This window comes from Leptonychotes weddellii, chromosome 2 (assembly GCF_054177405.1).
Source record: "Leptonychotes weddellii isolate Sample4059 chromosome 2, ASM5417740v2, whole genome shotgun sequence".
Taxonomy (NCBI): domain Eukaryota; kingdom Metazoa; phylum Chordata; class Mammalia; order Carnivora; family Phocidae; genus Leptonychotes; species Leptonychotes weddellii.
This window is the reverse complement of record NC_138370.1, coordinates 57,853,562-57,871,696: the sequence shown is the minus strand read 5'-3', so window position 1 is coordinate 57,871,696 and position 18,135 is coordinate 57,853,562. Positions and strand designations below refer to the sequence as shown.

The following is an 18,135-nucleotide window of genomic DNA, read 5'->3' as shown; positions in this document are numbered from 1 at the left end:
TTCTCTCTGTGAAAACAGAGTGATGACCTGTGTCTGATCTCTCCTGCTGCCTTCCTTAGAGCCTATTTTCTTATTTAAACTGAAATTTCAAATTTAGCTCTTTTCTGTCACTTTTAGCAAAAACAGATAAAATCATCTAGAAAGCAGGGAAGGGCAGGAGAAAAATGCACTACAACTGATACAAATGAAATAACGTGTGATTCGTTAGCTTCCACCAGTGGCTTCTGGATAGGTGATTCTGTGAGCCGGTGACTCAGGCAGCAGCTGCATTCTCTGTCCTTATAGAGAAGAATTCCTCCATCCTTCAACTGAGCGTTCTTATAAATATTGTCTACAAAGCAGCATTATTCTTTCAAGTAATGTCATGAGACTACTGCTTAGGCTTTGAATTCTGTGTTTTTCATAGGTATTACTTGAAAAACAACATGGAGACAGAAACTCTTTGTTCAGATGAAGATGCTCAGGAGCTGTTGAGGGAGAGTCAAATTTCCCTCCTGCAGCTCAGTACTGTTGAAGTTGCCACACAGCTCTCCATGCGAAATTTTGAACTTTTCCGTAACATTGAACCGACTGAATATATAGATGATTTATTTAAACTCAAATCCAAAACCAGCTGTGCCAACCTGAAGAAATTTGAAGAAGTAATTAATCAAGAAACATTTTGGGTAGCATCTGAAATTCTGAGAGAGACAAACCAGCTAAAGAGGATGAAGATCATTAAGCATTTCATCAAGATAGCACTACACTGCAGGGAATGCAAGAATTTTAACTCAATGTTTGCAATCATCAGGTAAGAGAGCGTACTGGTCCTAAGATTCAATTCAGTTTGTAGATCAAAAATAAATATCAATCCAGGAACACCATATAATTTGTGTAAGGGTAGCAGTTTTTAATTGAATCATATTGAATGATTCTTTCTCTCTGAATCCAATCGTTCTTAATTTAAAATCTCCTGTAAGCTACATGTAGAGCCCAGAAAAGCTATATTCGCTACTTTTTTTTTTTAGTTCTGTGAACTAAAAAAATGGACAAATTATTTGAATTTCTCTGAACATCAGTTTATTTCTCTGTAAAATAACAATGTCCCAGAGGGTGATTGAGTAGATTAAATGGTATTATGTATGTGGAGTTCTATCAGCTAGCACAAAGCAGGTGCCCAGTAAATGTTCATTTTCTTCCCTTTTAAAAGTGCTTATATTGAGGCTGGAAGAAAATATAAACTGAAACAATTAGCAATATTGATAGTCATGGTGATATTAGTCATTTTCTGTCACTAGGAGTTTGAGCGTACTCCCATTTCTATTAGGACTTTCATTTTATTATTACAGGATAGCTGGCTAGTCTGTTTTATCAAATGCCCACTATGTGCCAAGTGCTTCTCTGTGTACAGAGACAAAGCTGCAAAACAAAATGCTACCCTCGTGATACATCACATTCTAGTTTTTTGTTCATAAAAAACAGACTAGAAAGCTATAAAGGGAAGAAGAGTAATAACCCTTGGCCCTGACCCTGCTTCTATCTTCAATTCTCATTACCCAGAATTATTAATAGTTTCTTATGAATCCTGTACATTGCTATGTATATACAGCATAAACACAGAGGTGTTATATATTAATAAACAATATGCTATTTTACTTCCATCGTTAATGAGTAATTTGGTTTTATGTCACTTTTTTTCCTTTCAGTGGCCTAAACTTGGCACCGGTGGCAAGACTACGAACCACCTGGGAAAAACTTCCCAATAAATATGAAAAGCTGTTTCAAGATCTCCAAGACCTGTTTGATCCCTCCAGAAACATGGCAAAATATCGCAATGTCCTCAACAGTCAAAACCTACAGCCTCCCATAATCCCCCTATTCCCAGTTATCAAGAAGGATCTCACATTCCTTCACGAAGGTAAATCTAAAGTAGATTTTCTGTCTTCACTTGTGGAAGCACAGAATAAATGAATGCAACGTGATCCCCTTTTTCTTCTTTGCCAATTATAGGAAATGACTCAAAAGTTGATGGGCTAGTCAATTTTGAGAAGCTAAGGATGATCGCAAAAGAAATTCGTCATGTTGGTCGCATGGCTTCAGTTAACATGGACCCTGCCCTCATGTTCAGGACTCGGTGAGTATGTCAAGTTCAGTAGCACATGTGGGATTAGAGAAGTTTGGGCTTAGAGCTTCCTAATAAAGGAGAAATTTTTGAATATTTATATTTGTAACATGGTAGAAATTGTGTAAGGTCATGCTGAGAATCCCCCTTGAGCTCCAATTTGAAATAAATGTCTTATTCTTCATCAGGTACACTTTTGACTGTTACTAAGAACAGCTTGTCCCGTAGAAATTTTTCACTTGGCACGAGGCAGAACTATGCCTTATTTGTCAGAACACCAATTTGTGGAGCTAAAACTCGTAATTGATAGGATGGACCGAAATATGTAGAGAACCCAAACAATATTGTCTCAGTTTCTATACAATGGATTTAGTTGTCAGTGGAGGCAAAAATGATTAATCCAGTGAAGGAGAGGAGTTTTTAGAACAAAAATTTTAAATATATCTGTCTTTTGAGCCAGAAGATTATTGCCAGTAAAGTTGCGTGTGTGAGGTGATTATGCAGTTTAATGTTTGTGAGCTTCTAGGACTGCTTACCCAGAAGTCTAGTCCCTTCTTTCTGAGCTTGTGATCTTTCTGTCTCTCTTTCTACACCCATGCTTCAATCTCCATGGCTCTCACTTACAGGAAGAAGAAGTGGAGGAGTTTGGGGTAAGTGGTGGAGACCTTGCAAACCCACACACGATTCTTATTCTGCTCATTGCATTGTTTTCTTACCTGCTATATTTTCTGATGCTTTGCATTTTTTTCTTAACCCTCTTGCTCTAGCAGAATTTCAGCTGGCAAACTGACTTCAAGTTTAATCTGTTGGGGCTTTTGCTTTTGAGGTCATGATCCATGACAGCCGTGAAATGATGGATGATGGTTCTGGGAAACTGTAGGCCAGGCATACTTCAGAACTTTCAAAAAGATTTTAATTTGTGTGCTTTGAAATGGAGAAAGCCTAATGTGGGGTTAGGGGAGGAAGAACATTAAAAGGAAAAACTGTGCAATTTAAATAGTATTGCACAGATATTTAAGTAAATATGTATAATACAAAAAGTGCCCCTACGTGTTAAAACTAAATTTTTTATAGCTCAACTAACTACTATTTTCATTCTATAAGCCAGTACTTTTTAAACGTAATTCTTAACAATTCATGTACTAGTTTCTATATATATATATATGTTTACATTTGCATGATCATTTTATTAACAAATTGACCCATGTTACTTTAAAAACTCATTACATTTAACTCAAGGAATAAGGAAATGATTGTGAACAGTGTAAAAGCTAACTTTATTTAAATTTAGGTAAGACATCCTCTTTAAAAAAAAAAAAAACATCCTCTTTAAAAGAGAAGTAAATTTAATGTAAATCTCAATGATTTTGACTGTGTATTGCATGAGCTTATATATATAATCATTATTATTTGCTGGCTTCTGTGGAAGAACTGCCTTGAATGCTCTATAGATGAGAAAAGCAGAATTTCCTAATTGGACTAGAACCAGGTGCCAAACATATATATGTTTGTGTGTGTGTGTGTGTATGATTTTTTAACTTAAAGAACATTTTAATCTGTATTAGTCTATATTTCTCTGTAACAGTTTACTTACCAGAATGAGGCATGTGATCTTTTGAACATAAAATACTTAGTAAGTCTTGGCGTGTTTCAAATCGCTGCCGTAACCCCGTGCTAGAGTGAGCTGCATGTCTGCCTTTTCATCTTCCAGGTCTCTCAGCCAGGGTAGTACAAATGCAACAGTGCTAGACGTTGCTCAGACAGGTGGTCATAAAAAGCGGGTACGTCGTAGTTCCTTTCTCAATGCCAAAAAGCTTTATGAAGATGCCCAAATGGCTCGAAAAGTGAAGCAGTACCTGTCCAATTTGGAGCTCGAAATGGATGAGGAGAGTCTTCAGACATTATCACTGCAGTGTGAGCCAGCAACCAACACATGTGAGTTTTTCCCTGAAGTGGCTGCGGAATCTGACTGGAATGCAGAGCGGTTTCCTGTGCGGTGGTATGGGCCGTGACAAATGGGGCTTCAGCGCGCAGGGGTAATTAGCATCCCAGGGACACACCAGCCTTTCCCTTGAATGCTACTGTTGGTACCGTGTAGTACTGTCCTAGGCTAGACCTTGTGTCCGACTAGGTTAGTGTCGGGAGGATGACATCAGAGACTGACTGACAGCGCCTGCAGTTTTTGGCTGCATCCCTTTTTCTCACATAGATACTTCCAGATTGATGGGCCCCTGAGAGGGGTCAGGGGCCTACCTTGTCAGAGGGGCCCGTACCTAGGCGAGCTGGCTGCCTTTTAGACCCTCAGCCGGGACAGCAGCCAGCAGTAAGTTCACCTACCACATAAAGCAGTAATTCTGCTATGCGGTAGCCTAACGTGTAGCTTCCCAGCCTTTAAAAATCTGGCCAGGCTAGAAGTGGGGACAGTTTTCTGTTTACTTGCATCTGCCTTTGTGTGAGATAGAGGCATTTTCCGCATAGGACACTTCTGGGTCTTTCATGGGCAGGTTTGAAGATACCTTTTATAAAGACTTTAAACGTTAGATGATTTGAGAAGATTCAAATTATTAGATTTTCTCAGGGTGCTATGGAAACACTGTGTGTCATGATGAAGAGTTTGTTCTCTGGAGTCAGATTGGGTTTGAGTTCAAATTCTGTTTGTTCCTCAAAATAGCAGTGTCACCTTAGGCAAGTTATGTGAGCTGCCTAATCCTTAGCTTCTTTATGTGTAAAATGGAGGAAGTATATCTATGTCACTGAGTTGTTTCAAATATTTATATACATACAGAATTTCATTGCCCTACTAAATTGGTTTACTTTCTGTATGCCGTGGAATTATATACTCAGTATAATAGTCCAGCAGTATTGGTTGCTATTAGCGAACATAGATCCTTCTACCCATAGGAGAGAGAATTTGACAGTAACAAGATTACAATTCATACCATTTATTAAATAAAAACTAGGCTCATGTATGTCAAGGAGCTTTGGACTCCATTTTGAAAAGTAATTCCTAACAATTTTCCAGTTGTAGCTTTTACCATTTATTTGTGCTTTTTATATACATACACATAGCATATTGGGCTCCCCATATTTTTCTATTTTTATTTTAATGTGGTAGTATTTAATAGTATAATTATCATTTGAGAGCTAGTTTCGTAAAGTAAATATCTTTTCCTGTCATGCCTTTATGATTTTCTGTAGCTGAGTTCTCTCCCACCCCCATTTCTGTCTTTTATATAGGCAATAAGAAAAAAGATAAGAGATACATTTTAGTGTTCCAAAGTGTAGAAAATACTCAATGCAGTTCTAAACTTATCTGGTATATAGTTACTAACCTCTGAAATTTCTTGTTCTGTTTTCAAACCGAACAATGAACAGTGCCTAAGAATCCTGGTGACAAAAAGCCTGTCAAATCGGAGACCTCCCCAGTGGCCCCAAGGGCAGGGTCGCAACAGAAAGCACAAGCCCAGCCTCAGCCCCAGCAGCCGCAGCCCCAACATAAAATCAACCAGGGACTGCAGGTTCCGGCTGTGTCCCTTTATCCTTCACGAAAGAAAGTCCCCGTAAAGGATCTCCCACCTTTTGGTAGGTGATTAAAACCATATCTTTTGAGGCTATTCGGTGTCATGTTTTTCAGATTAGGAAAAAATCCTTATCTTGAATAACTCTGTTATCTAATATACTTGAGTCTCTCTCCGATTGTTACCTCTTAATAAAACATTAATGTTCACTAAGTGAAATGTTACTTTTGCCGGTGGAAGGGACTATTTATGTTACAGAGTTTCTCATTTAATCATGCTCATTGGTCATGGCAGTGGGTGGGTGGGGGTGTGAAATGGGAAAATTTTGCTTTTATTAATTTGATTTTTAACGAGAACAGAAGTTGCTTTGTCCATATACATTATTTAAACTAGCTTGGCTTATGATCAATGAATTGCTAGAATTTAGGCAGAATATTTTTAAGTGAAATGATTTGTCTGGAGGTGAATTCTTATTTGTTGAATCACTGATTCTTATAACTTGAGGGGGAAATATAGTTAATTCCTGAATGTTAAGGGGCCAAATCATGCTTCATCTTCCATTTAAATATATCTGCAAGTTTAGTCCCTTTATGTAAATGGTACAACAAAATTATATTTCATAAAATGTATGGGTTCTTTTTTATACGTGTGTGTGTGTGTGTGTAAGGAAACAATGTTAATAAAAGGGAAGAAATTAAAAAAAAAAAAACTTGTAGTAGAGTTTACTTAGATAAAAGGTACTTGGTCACTGATGCAGCTCCTGCCCAATTATAACCTGTCCTTATGAGGTGAGCAGGAGTCTTATAGTAGGTCCTTCATACTCTTATCTTTGGCCCTTTCTTCCTGATCAGCAAATATGCCATTTGTTGAATTTGGGTAAGAGTGACAAAAGAATACCTTTACTTGACATTTCCCCTTTGAAATAGTTGTATTGCTCTCCCTATCACAAATTGAGTTACATGTTTATTTGTCCACTATCTTATTAATATTTATATACTCCTAAATCCCCTGCAACCTTTTATTTCCTCTTTTACACTGAATTTCTTATATGGAAGTTTATCAGTCTTTCTTTTAGCTAAATATAGCCTATTAGCCAAACGTATAGGTGTGCCTGAGTATAAAGCACTTTTTGAATCTGTGTATAATGCTGGCCTTGGAATTCTTTCCCAAATCAATACTATTTATTCATACAGTTTTAGTGTAGCTAACATTTTCATGCATCTTGTTAGCATCTATACATGTAAATAAAATATTGCTTTAAAAGTGGCTTTAAAAAACTGTGTTAAAACAAGATCAAATGCTTACATGAGGTGAAATGAAGGATTACATCTTTGTTAAATTTTACTGCCTCCTTCTTAATGGATTCTGTTAAGTTTAAGAACATTAAAACTAGCATTGATCAAGGTAGTGTCAGGCTATCATGCCTTTCCAAATATCTCTTTGTTGTTTAAAATAAGGTAATTGAGAGTGCCTCATAAGAATACTAGAGGCTTTGTAAAATATTTTAACGTGAGTACCTTATTTCTAAAAATAATTTTTTTGGGGGAAATCACCTCATATTGGCATATGTAATACTTTTCCTTCTACACTCACCTTATTTGATCCTATACTTGGCACTGGATCACTCCTCTGAAAATCATCTCCCCTGATTTCTGTGACACAGGGCACTTTCATGGGTCTCCTTCTTCCTTCTCTTTCATCTACTTATTTGATCAAATATTAACTGTATGGAATTCCTTGGAATGGTTTTATTCACTTTTCTTACTACTTTTGTTTAGCTCTTGGCTCGTTAGTTTTCTCCCATCGTTCCCACTTCTCCTGAGCTCACATATCCAACAGTACCAAAATACCTGTTTGAGTTCACCAAAATACTCAGACTTGAATTCTAATAATAAATATGCCTAGCTGTATCACTTTCATCCTAAATTCTAATATTTTCAAGTTGTGCTTGTTTTTCTCTTCATTGTTTAATATATTGTTGAATAAAGATGGTGATTACTTTAAGATTTAGAATCTAAAGTAAAATACCAAAAACAGTCTGTTTCTAGCACTCCAGCAGGTAGCAATCAGAAACCACATTACAGGTATCGTGTGCCTTCTGCAAGCTTACTGTTTATACCATGATGAGTACAAAGACTGTTGAGATTATAAATACATTGAAACTGAGTGTAATGTTAAGTCTTACAAAAAGATTTTAGTTATTAACGTTATTGCTTTTTCGTCTTGAAAATACGTATTTCTTTCTTTTACAGGCATAAACTCTCCACAAGCTTTAAAGAAAATTCTTTCTTTGTCTGAAGAAGGAAGTTTGGAGCGTCATAAAAAACAAGCAGAAGATACTATATCAAATGCATCTTCACAGCTCTCTTCTCCTCCCACTTCTCCACAAAGTTCTCCAAGGAAAGGTAGAACTAAATTACTTCTGTTTCCCTTTATAGTGATCTATAACATTTCAGCTATAATCAATTCCAGAGTTACATATTACATCATTTTTGATTAATATTAGAGCCATTTAAAATGATCTACTGTGTAATCCCTAAGAGATTTTTTCCCCCCTCCGTTTATAAATTTGGAAGAATTTTGGTATTTTTTAATATTATATTTCTAGTAAGTAGTGTTAAACTAGATAAGGCCTTTTAAAACATTTAAGATTTTTATTGATTGTAAGTATGGAAATAATTCTTTTTGTACCAAAAGTTGTTCTAACTAAATGTGATTATATAACAATAATTACAGAGTAGAGGACTTTAAATACATAAGAAAAACTAGTATCTTCCTGATTTATTTTTTCATTGTATTAACACGGGTCTTGATTATCTTTTTTTGTCTCTGTTTTATTTTTAGAAGGGATTAAATTTTATTTTAGGCAAACTCTCTCCCTTATATTGATGCTTTCTGAGATTACAGTAACAGTGGCTTTCTGCTGCATAACCCCCCGAGTTGCTCTCTCCTCCTCCCCTGTAAGTGAATGGGGGGAAGCCCGCCATAAATGGCCAAGACAGTTTTCTCGGGAGGAAGGCCAAAGAGATTAACAAACTGTTCGATTTCACTGACATGACAAATACCTTTTCAGCTTTGCTTTTTAGATATTTCAGACATCTGTGCGTTTTGTGGGGTATCAGTCTCTACTGTCCTGGTTAAATGGATACATCTAAATTCTCTTCTCATCCTGTTGCTAGGTGGCAGTGGCAATCAGCTGAGATCTTTTGGCCCCGGGCAGCTGGACTTAACCAGTTCCTCCTCTTCTCTTGGAAGTGAGAACAGTAACAAGAATAACAGTGCACCACGGACCTATGGGATAGGTGGGGTTAACAGAACCAAAACTGGGGTGGGAAGGAGAGGAATTTTCTCATTATTAGTTAAGGAAAATGGGAGAATTCCTCTAACTGTCAAGTGCTCCATCTGAGTAATGATTTTTTCTCAAGATGTTTGTGTTTTTTGTTTTTTGTGTTTTTTTTGAGCAGACTGTTCAGCAAAGGCTTTAAATCTTGTCTGTCAGAACTTCCAGTGTGGTTTATAAAAAGACTTCTTATAGATGAACACATTAAACCTTATCAAGACCTGTGCAACCTTTAAAAAATAAATCAGGAATTAACAAGCTACTGAAAGGATGGGGAAGTACTATTTAGAGAGTACATTAGCAGGATTTAGGTGTTCTAGATTTAATTTTTTCATTAGGTACGTGGCACTGAAAAATTTGCATTGCATCCATATAATATAAAACCAGTATTTTAAGGTAACATGAGATCTATAGTAATGTTTAAAAAAATGAGTTCTGAGAAAGAAGATTTGAATTTTTTTTTCATTAAAAATATCAACACAAGTGTCTCTTCCTTTGTGACTTTCAAAATTATTTTGAGCAACAAAGGAGAGTTTTCCTTCAGGCGAAAAAATGTCCTTCGGGACATCTGTTTAGACATTGTGATGGTCTAGGGAGAAAAATGGAGATTTTGCACATTACATCCTTCAGAACAACTGGCTTTTATGTGATTCATCCAACATATTATTAATATTGAAAAACCAAAGAGGTCTTCTTCAGGTATTATTCTCATATGTCGCCTTTTAAAATTCTAACATAGATACTTCCAGTTGAATTACTCTATACCATAAAGTTCAAAAAATTTAAAACTTCATGGAAGGTTACTGACTTTGCAGTTTGAAAAAAAAAAATACTTTTAAACTTGATCATAGTTCTTCAGTTTCTTTTATATAGACTAATAGTAGTGTAATTTATACTTAAAAGAGCTAAGAATAGTCGAGTAGTGCCCTGATTTCTACAACATTTCCTGGCTCACATAACACGGTCTCTTTTTTTCCCTCCTTAATCTTTCATTAAGCATGTTAAATTTCATCTGAGTAAAAGTTTACCTTATCTCGGTCACCTGGTCTCCACAAGTAAAGTGGTTCCCCCCCCGCCCCACTTCAGTGGTGCTATCTTTGATCCACATTTTGGTTTTGCTTCTGTTTGGTAGACTTCAGGTTTTTGTTGTACAGTGTCTAATGAATATGGTTGTATTTCCCACGCAGGCTACACCTTGGCTCCCAGTGGTACCGTGGATAATTTCTCAGATTCTGGTCACAGTGAAATTTCTTCCCGATCCAGCATCATCAGCAACTCTTCCTTTGACTCGGTGCCGGCCTCGCTGCACGATGACAGGCGCCAGAGGCATTCTGTCAGCATCGTGGAAGCAAACCTCGGCGTGGGAAGGATGGAAAGGCGAACTATGATTGAACCAGACCAGTACAGCTTAGGGTAGGCAGCTTTTCTTCCGTGTTTGGTTACATTCCTTCTCCCATCCTTTACAAATGAGTCCTTTACTCCTGATGTATATTTCTACTATTTTACATAATGCCTAAGAAATGCTCTCCCATCCCAGTTCTAATTTTCAGAATTTCTAGATTACTAAATGTCATGCTATTTTTGTTGTACACACTGCTTTTCAAGTTAGGTTTATTCTTCACTGGAAGACTGTTATTCTTGGGGCACCTGGGTGGCTCAGTCGTTGGGCATCTGCCTTCGGCTCAGGTCATGATCCCAGGGTCCTGGGATCGAGTCTCAAATCAGGCTCCTTGCTCAGCCGGGAGCCTGCTTCTCCCTCTCCCGCTCCCCCTGCTTGTGTTCCCTCTCTCACTGTGTCTCTGTCAAATGAATAAATAAAATCTTAAAAAAAAAAAAAGGGAAGACTGTTATTCTGTGCTAAAGGCAGAGAGGGTGGCTTTAGGACGTACCCCCCAGATTCTTTGTAGAAGCTGCCTTCATTGAAATCAGATTATGTTGACCCATCCTTTAACCTCATAAGGAAAGTGTGCCTTTATTATAAGCAGGTGGTTGTTCTTTTCCTCCTGGATTTATTTTTTGGAAATGACAAGGTGAGCAAACTGGACGTAGCAGAACCGGCTATGAAAATACTGTTCAGTGGGGCTTTCATCCTCTTCCTGGGATGAAAAAAGCCACAAAGCCTCCTTTCCCCAGGGGGAGGGGGAGGGGAAGAAAAGGTATTTAGGTTTTATATCCTAGGTTTCTTAGGTAACAATCTTGCACTTTTTCTTCCTTTTCATTTCTTTCGACTGCTTAGGTCCTATGCACCAATGTCCGAGAGCCGAGGCTTATATGCTACAGCTACAGTAATTTCTTCTCCAAGCACAGAGGAACTTTCCCAAGACCAAGGGGACCGGGCTTCACTCGATGCTGCTGACAGCGGCCGTGGGAGCTGGACGTCGTGCTCCAGTGGCTCCCATGATAACATACAGACCATCCAGCACCAGAGAAGCTGGGAGACACTTCCATTCGGGCACACTCACTTTGATTATTCAGGGGATCCTGCAGGTTTATGGGCCTCCAGCAGCCATATGGACCAAATTATGTTTTCCGATCATAGCACAAAGTATAACCGGCAAAATCAAAGTAGAGAAAGTCTTGAACAAGCCCAATCCCGGGCAAGCTGGGCATCGTCCACAGGATACTGGGGAGAAGACTCAGAAGGTGACACAGGCACAATCAAGCGGAGGGGTGGGAAAGATGTTTCCATTGAGGCTGAAAGCAACAGCATGACCTCTGTGACCACAGAAGAAACCAAACCTGTTCCCATGCCGGCCCACATAGCTGTGACATCGAGTACCGCAAAGGGACTCATTGGTAAGCAGATTAGAGAGCTTTGTCGCATCTAACCTGTTTCCAAAGTAAAATCATGTGTTCATGGTTCTTTTCCTCGCTTTGTCCCACCCATTGGTGTATAGGGCTTCCAAATTAGCGGTGTGTTCAGGATTTTGAAATGAAGAGTAGTTAAGAGCTCAGGTTCCGTGGTCAGGTACATACAGATAGATTCCAACATTCTAAACATTCAGTGAATTCTGGCAGTCAAGATCAGCAGATTATCATTATGGATGTTCTCTTGCCCATTAAGCTAAAATTATGAGGAAGGCTGCCCATTCTTTCTAAAGGAAGAATTTTCTTTAATTGAAACTATTTTAAATGTTCTGTTATTCTGTTTTGTTTTAAATGTTCTATTATTCTGTTTTGTTCCCTTGAAGTGTATTTAGAACTTTGCACTTTGCATGTATAAATCTTCCACTGACTTTGGTTATGCAGACAAATTGGGCGCTAACCAAATCCTCTCTGCACCTTGTAGAACAAGGAAGAGAGTACAGAGGCCTAGGGATCTGGCAGATTGGGGTTTGAATTGCCTGTTGGCCACTTCACTAGCTTTGCGACATTGGGCAAGGTACCAAACTTGGCCTGTTTATTCCTATGTAAAATGAGCTGAATAATTTCTACTAATACAGTTGAGGTGGGGATTAAGGGAAATCTAGGGCGAGCACTTGGAACAGTGCCTGGCTAGGAATTCGTATGTACCTGAAACACGCTGTTCCTTTGCCGCAGCACTTGCTGTTGTGAAGTCTTCCGTGCTCCCCTAGTCCTATCAGCTTGTAGTTTCTGGGGCATATTCAACATCTATGCAATCGAAGCGCAGGACTACGTTACGGGATACGGAGCGAGAAACCCTAGAGTATCATCATTACAGACATCACTTTTTTTTTTTTTTTTAATGATTTTTATTTCTTTATTTGACAGAGAGAGACATAGCGAGAGAGGGAACACAAGCAAGGCGGAGTGGGAGAGGGAGAAGCGGGCTTCCCGCTGAGCAGTGAGCCCGATGCGGGGCTCGATCCCAGGACCCTGGGATTCTGACCTAAGCTGAAGGCAGACGCTTAACCGACTGAGCCACCCAGGCGCCCCCAGACATCACTTTTATTAGTCAAGAAATTATAGTTATTTTGCCACATAAACAGTCATGGATAGATAACAGTTAATACCTCTTCTTGGGTTGGGATTTTTCAAGCATTTTTTTTTTTTTTTAAACAAACTAATACTCAGAATTGTTACTGCAAAGAAAAGAATGATGTTCATTCCTAAAAATTGAGTCTGTGAGGTTCAAGAAAATAAAACTTTAGTTTTACTTGCCTTTACAGAGCTCATGTTCTAGGTCATGAACATTAATAAAAGGATTTTAAGAGAAATAACCGTATAGTTTAGGGTTTTTAAATTTGCATCTTTTTGGGTACTATTTTTCCAAATTTAATTCTCTATTTTCCAAAGTGAGGTCCAAGACCTGAAAGTAGCCTAAGGTTGATTTGTCTGCCTGACAAGAGTAAAGCTGGGTAAGTGCCTGGCAAAGATGGACTAGCCTGCCTTGACCTTGGGGCCGGGACAGAAGGAAGGAAACGTTCACCAGGCACTACTAACATGTTCCACGCATACTACTGGGTACCTTTTCTGTTTTCTCTTTGCTTAATCTTTGCAGTAAACCCAAGGGTCCTTATGACTCTTTTATAGTTAAGTACGAGGTTTGAAGGAGTCTGTTTAAAGATAACAGATTGCTTAGTTGCTTCTCTCGCCAATTATTTCACCCGGGAGAGATAAGCATTATGGTTATTTGGTCCAGTTACCACCCATTCCCTCGCCTACCATATATCCCCCACGGCTATCTCATACCACACACAATCACACCTGTGGTTACACTGTGTCTGCTGTCTCAGTAATTACTTGTATAATTTACCATGAACATTTGGGGGCACGAAACGTTCTTCCACAAAATGTTTCACGGCCGGTACCCTGTCTTTACTACAGCGCGGAAGGAGGGCAGGTATCGAGAACCGCCACCCACCCCTCCCGGCTACATTGGAATCCCCATCACTGACTTTCCAGAAGGGCATTCCCACCCAGCCCGGAAACCTCCAGACTACAACGTGGCACTTCAGAGATCTCGGATGGTCGCCCGACCCACGGACACGGCTGGGCCTTCGCCGGTACAGCAGGCGCACGGGCATCCAGCCGGCGGCAGGCCCGTGAGCAAACCGCAGTGGCATAAGCCCAACGAGTGCGACCCGCGCCTCGCCCCGTATCAGTCTCCAGGCTTTTCCACCGAGGAGGACGGTACATATGCATTCTTAGAACCCTAACGTTAGCGGTGGTCACTTACGCCGCCTACTGTAAGCTTTCCAGGGCATTGGTTTTCTTAATACACAAAGAACAGTTTATATTCAGAGGTCCAGATTTAGGGTTAAAGCTGTCGAATGTGTGAGGTTTTCTCATTTGTTTCTAATGGCTTAAGAAATACCAAAGTTTGCAGAGGGCAGCACTTGTCATGAAGTGTGTACACGACTAGATTTCTTTACTAATTGTCAATGTTTTCTGTGGAAAGGTTGCATTTGGGCTTTTAATGAGTTCAGATGGAAGTCTGATAAAGAAATAGACTTCTCTATAACTCTTTTGCCTTCTTTCTATAAATCTACCTGGCCATGCTGGAATGCGGATGACAGAGATCATCCCCTCCCCTTATTTTTTCAAGTTTAACTTGTCTTATTATGTAAATAATCATTCTGGAAAAAAGCAAAAGACAAAAAAGGAAAATTCTAATCCTGCCACTTGCAGCTGACCATTAGTTACATTTTATTATATATCCTTCTAGACTTTATGTGTGAGTATATATTAAAGTCACGTGCTGTTATGATTTATAATTTTCAACAAATTAATTTTTCAATAATGTTTCTATTTTATATTGTGTATATATATTTAAAGATATGAATCCTGTGTATTTTGTAAAAACTGTATTATTAATCATTACTTAGGTGAGTTATACTAAAGAAACAGCTATGGTATTTTTATTTAACCCATCAGCAAATGTGTTCTCTCTAGCCCAAGAAGCGACTCGCTTGCTCACTGATGTTTCTCCTCTCTCTCTTTCCTGGTTATGTTTGCAGAAGATGAACAAGTATCTGCTGTTTGAGGCACAGGCTTTTTCTGGATCCAGAGTCAGCCACCTTTAAAAGGAGAGCACAAGAAGACGTCCCTAGCAGCGGAGCCTTGGAACTCACATTCTGAGGCCGGTGGACCAGTTTGCCTCCTTCCCTGCCTTAAAAGCAGCATGGGGCTTCTTCTCCCCTTCTTCCTTTCCCCTTTGCATGTGAAATACTGTGAAGAAATTGCCCTGGCACTTTCCAGACTTTGTTGCTTGAAATGCACAGTGCAGCAATCTTCGAGTTCCCACTGTTGCTGCCTGCCACATCACACAGTATCATTCCCAATTCCAAGATCATCACAACAAGATGATTCACTCTGGCTGCACTTCTCAATGCCTGGAAGGATTTTTTTAAATCTTCCTTTTAGATTTCAATCCAGTCCTAGCACTTGGTCTCATTGGGATAATGAGAAAAGCTAGCCATTGAACTACGTGGGGCCTTTAACCCATCAAGGAAGGCAAAGAAAAACAATGAAATCCTTCGAGTACAGTGCTTTGTCCACTTGTTTACAATGTCTTTTTTTTTTTTTTTTAAGAAATGAATTGAAAGATTGTGCTCAGAGAGTAAATGTTATATCCATTTAATGATTACAGTATTATTTTGAACCTTTAAGTCGGGTTGCCAGCCTGGGTTTCTGAAAAACCAAATATGCCGGACAGGGTGTGGTCACAGCGAGGAGAGGGAAGACCTGGCTTGCGACCCTGTCTTCCCGGGTCCATCTGGCCTCACCCGTGAAGTGCCCTATCCTGGAAGTAGAAGAGGTTAGCCAATTACGTAGATACCAAGACGCCTCATCCACTCCTTCCCCAGTGGGTGGGGTTCTTCTGTAAAACTGTTTGCACATGGCCAGGGGAGGGAGATGGGACTCTTGTGTCCTGTGTCTGAGCCTTATGGAGTGCAGGGCGGTGTCATTGGAGGGCGGGTCCTGCTCCCTTGAGATGGATGGCAAACCCCACTTTTTTTTAAGTTATGTTTCTTTGATTTTTGTTAAATTAGTTTTAGGGATTTTGTTGTTGGTGGTCGTTTTTAAAGAGAAACGTTCATAACTGGATAGCCCTGCAGTGAAAGCAGCTGGGGTATTGGAGCGAAAGCCCGCTGTTTGTACTGCTCGGTCAAGACAGCCTCCCTTTGTTGAACTGGCATGAGGGAAGAAGCAAGCCTTTAACGTGATAAAAGAACAAAAGATCGAAAGCCCGTTGAGATACGCCAGCCTTTGCAAGGTGGGTTAGTCACCCAAGACTAACCTGTAAGTGGCTTTATGGACACTGCAGATACAGAAGGCCTCCGTGTAGCAACCACCTGCTCACAGCTGCTATGAACCCGATAATGACCGAAATGACCCCTCCACTCTATTTTTGTGTTGTTTTTGCACAGACTCCGGAAAAGTGAAGGCTGCCAATCCGAGTAGTACTCAAATGTGAGGAACTGCTGGTCTTGGATTTTTTTTCCATTAAATTCAGCTGATCATATTGATCAGTAGATAAACGTAAATAGCTTCAAATTTTAAAAGTCAAATTGCAGTGTTTTTTCACTGTATCAAACGATGTCCGTGCTTTATTTAATAAATCTCTTCTGTATCATGGCATTTGTCTACTTGCTTATATATTACATTGTCAATTATGCATTTGTAATTTTACATGTAATATGCATTATTTGCCAGTTTTCTTATATAGGCTATGGACCTCATGTGCAGATAGAAAGACAGAAATCTAGCTCTACCACAAGTTGCACAAATGTTATCTAAGCATTAAGTAATTGTAGAACATAGGACTGCTAATCTCAGTTCGCTCTGTGATGTCAAGTGCAGAATGTACAATTAACTGGTGATTTCCTCATACTTTTGATACTACTTGTACCTGTATGTCTTTTAGAAAGACATTGGTGGAGTCTGTATCCCTTTTGTATTTTTAATACAATAATTGTACATATTGGTTATATTTTTGTTGAAGATGGTAGAAATGTACTATGTTTATGCTTCTACATCCAGTTTGTACAAGCTGGAAAATAAATAAATATAACGTAAAGCCTTTTGTCTATATCCTTAATGAATCGTGCATGCTTTTTATTATTGAAGTGTAATAAGGCTCTTGGGTCTCACCGCAGGAGCAAGTCCTCAGGAGGCCAAGGAGATTTATAATCTATTTAGCGTAAAAACTGACCAATGGCCTGTTCTTTTAGGTAGCTCTCTGTTGATTCAGAGAAATTAACGTCACAAACCCAACCATGTTCAGAATTCAGTGTTTCTTGAGATTCAGTGAAAAATAATGACAATGATCACTACATAGTTACAGAGCATTTGTCTCTTCTCAACCCTTTTCCAATAAAAATCTCTGTGGGACATAATGTTTTAATTCCCAGTATACATCCTGAGAAACAGGACCTCGGAGAACTTAAACTGTCCTTCAAGATCATGACCACTAGGTTAAAGGTACAATTTAGCTAACGATTTCAGACTTCTAATGAGTACATAAAAATGGTTGTGTCTAAGAGTTCTATTGTTGGGTAAGTTGAATCATGTTCCAGCCTATCAGAAGGGCATTAGACTTAAAAAGGTAAAAATCAGGTAAGCAGCAGCAAGCTATTAAGCACACTTTGAAACCAAGGACTCGTTTCTTACCCGGCAGCATGCATAAATACAAGCAGTACCCACCGCTCACTGGGAAGCGCCAGAGGCTGGAGCGGAAGCATACAGGAGCACGTGGGCGAGATGTGAGAAAGTCCAAAAAGGAGTCAGGAGCTTAGTGCCGACACTAACGTGGCCACTGGCCAAACCTAAAAATCTTCCTGAGGCATTTGTGCTAGCTATCTTGGTGAGTAAATTTCGAAACTCTGTCCATGAAAACAATTGGAGAATTAAAACCAATAGCTTCGACCATAGCGTCTACAAAATGAAGGGACGGTGTGTACGTGTATTATGTGTCCGCCTCCATCTTTTCCCCATGAAACCCATTACTCAGGAACACTCCTACCAAAACAAAAACCTATGCTTTATTTAATGCAATGCTCTATTTAAATTTGCCATTCAAAAAGCTTAATTTTCTCAAATGTGGTTCAAAAAAAATGATATTAATAAGCTCTTCCTAACTTTTTTGTATTCTGCTAAAAGCATAGGAAAATGACAAATCAGCCACGGTGCCCATCATTAACACTTTGATGTTTTAGGTTACCTTCAAGTAGCCAAAGACTTGTTTCTGCCTCAGGGCTTCAAGAAGTATG

The 18,135-nt window shown here is 39.1% G+C and overlaps 1 protein-coding gene across 16 annotated transcripts in view; it reads left to right on the top strand.

The window, feature by feature from the left end:
• RAPGEF2 (Rap guanine nucleotide exchange factor 2) overlaps nucleotides 1-16,943 on the top strand; it is a 236,732-nt gene extending 219,789 nt beyond the window's left edge. For 8 of the 16 annotated variants that reach the window (XM_081811363.1, XM_081811343.1, XM_081811360.1 and 5 more), the window contains 12 exons: nucleotides 407-790; nucleotides 1,686-1,897; nucleotides 1,990-2,113; nucleotides 2,728-2,751; nucleotides 3,813-4,036; nucleotides 5,477-5,683; nucleotides 7,872-8,024; nucleotides 8,799-8,921; nucleotides 10,147-10,372; nucleotides 11,196-11,755; nucleotides 13,748-14,053; nucleotides 14,881-16,943. In XM_081811363.1, coding sequence (XP_081667489.1) covers nucleotides 407-790; nucleotides 1,686-1,897; nucleotides 1,990-2,113; nucleotides 2,728-2,751; nucleotides 3,813-4,036; nucleotides 5,477-5,683; nucleotides 7,872-8,024; nucleotides 8,799-8,921; nucleotides 10,147-10,372; nucleotides 11,196-11,755; nucleotides 13,748-14,053; nucleotides 14,881-14,906 — 2,569 coding nt within the window. In that variant the 3' untranslated portion in view covers nucleotides 14,907-16,943. The remainder of the gene's footprint in view (nucleotides 1-406; nucleotides 791-1,685; nucleotides 1,898-1,989; nucleotides 2,114-2,727; nucleotides 2,752-3,812; nucleotides 4,037-5,476; nucleotides 5,684-7,871; nucleotides 8,025-8,798; nucleotides 8,922-10,146; nucleotides 10,373-11,195; nucleotides 11,756-13,747; nucleotides 14,054-14,880) is intronic. The other 8 variants (XM_081811384.1, XM_081811378.1, XM_081811374.1 and 5 more) reach the window with 3 other exon arrangements.
• The last annotated feature ends 1,192 nt before the right edge of the window (nucleotides 16,944-18,135 follow it).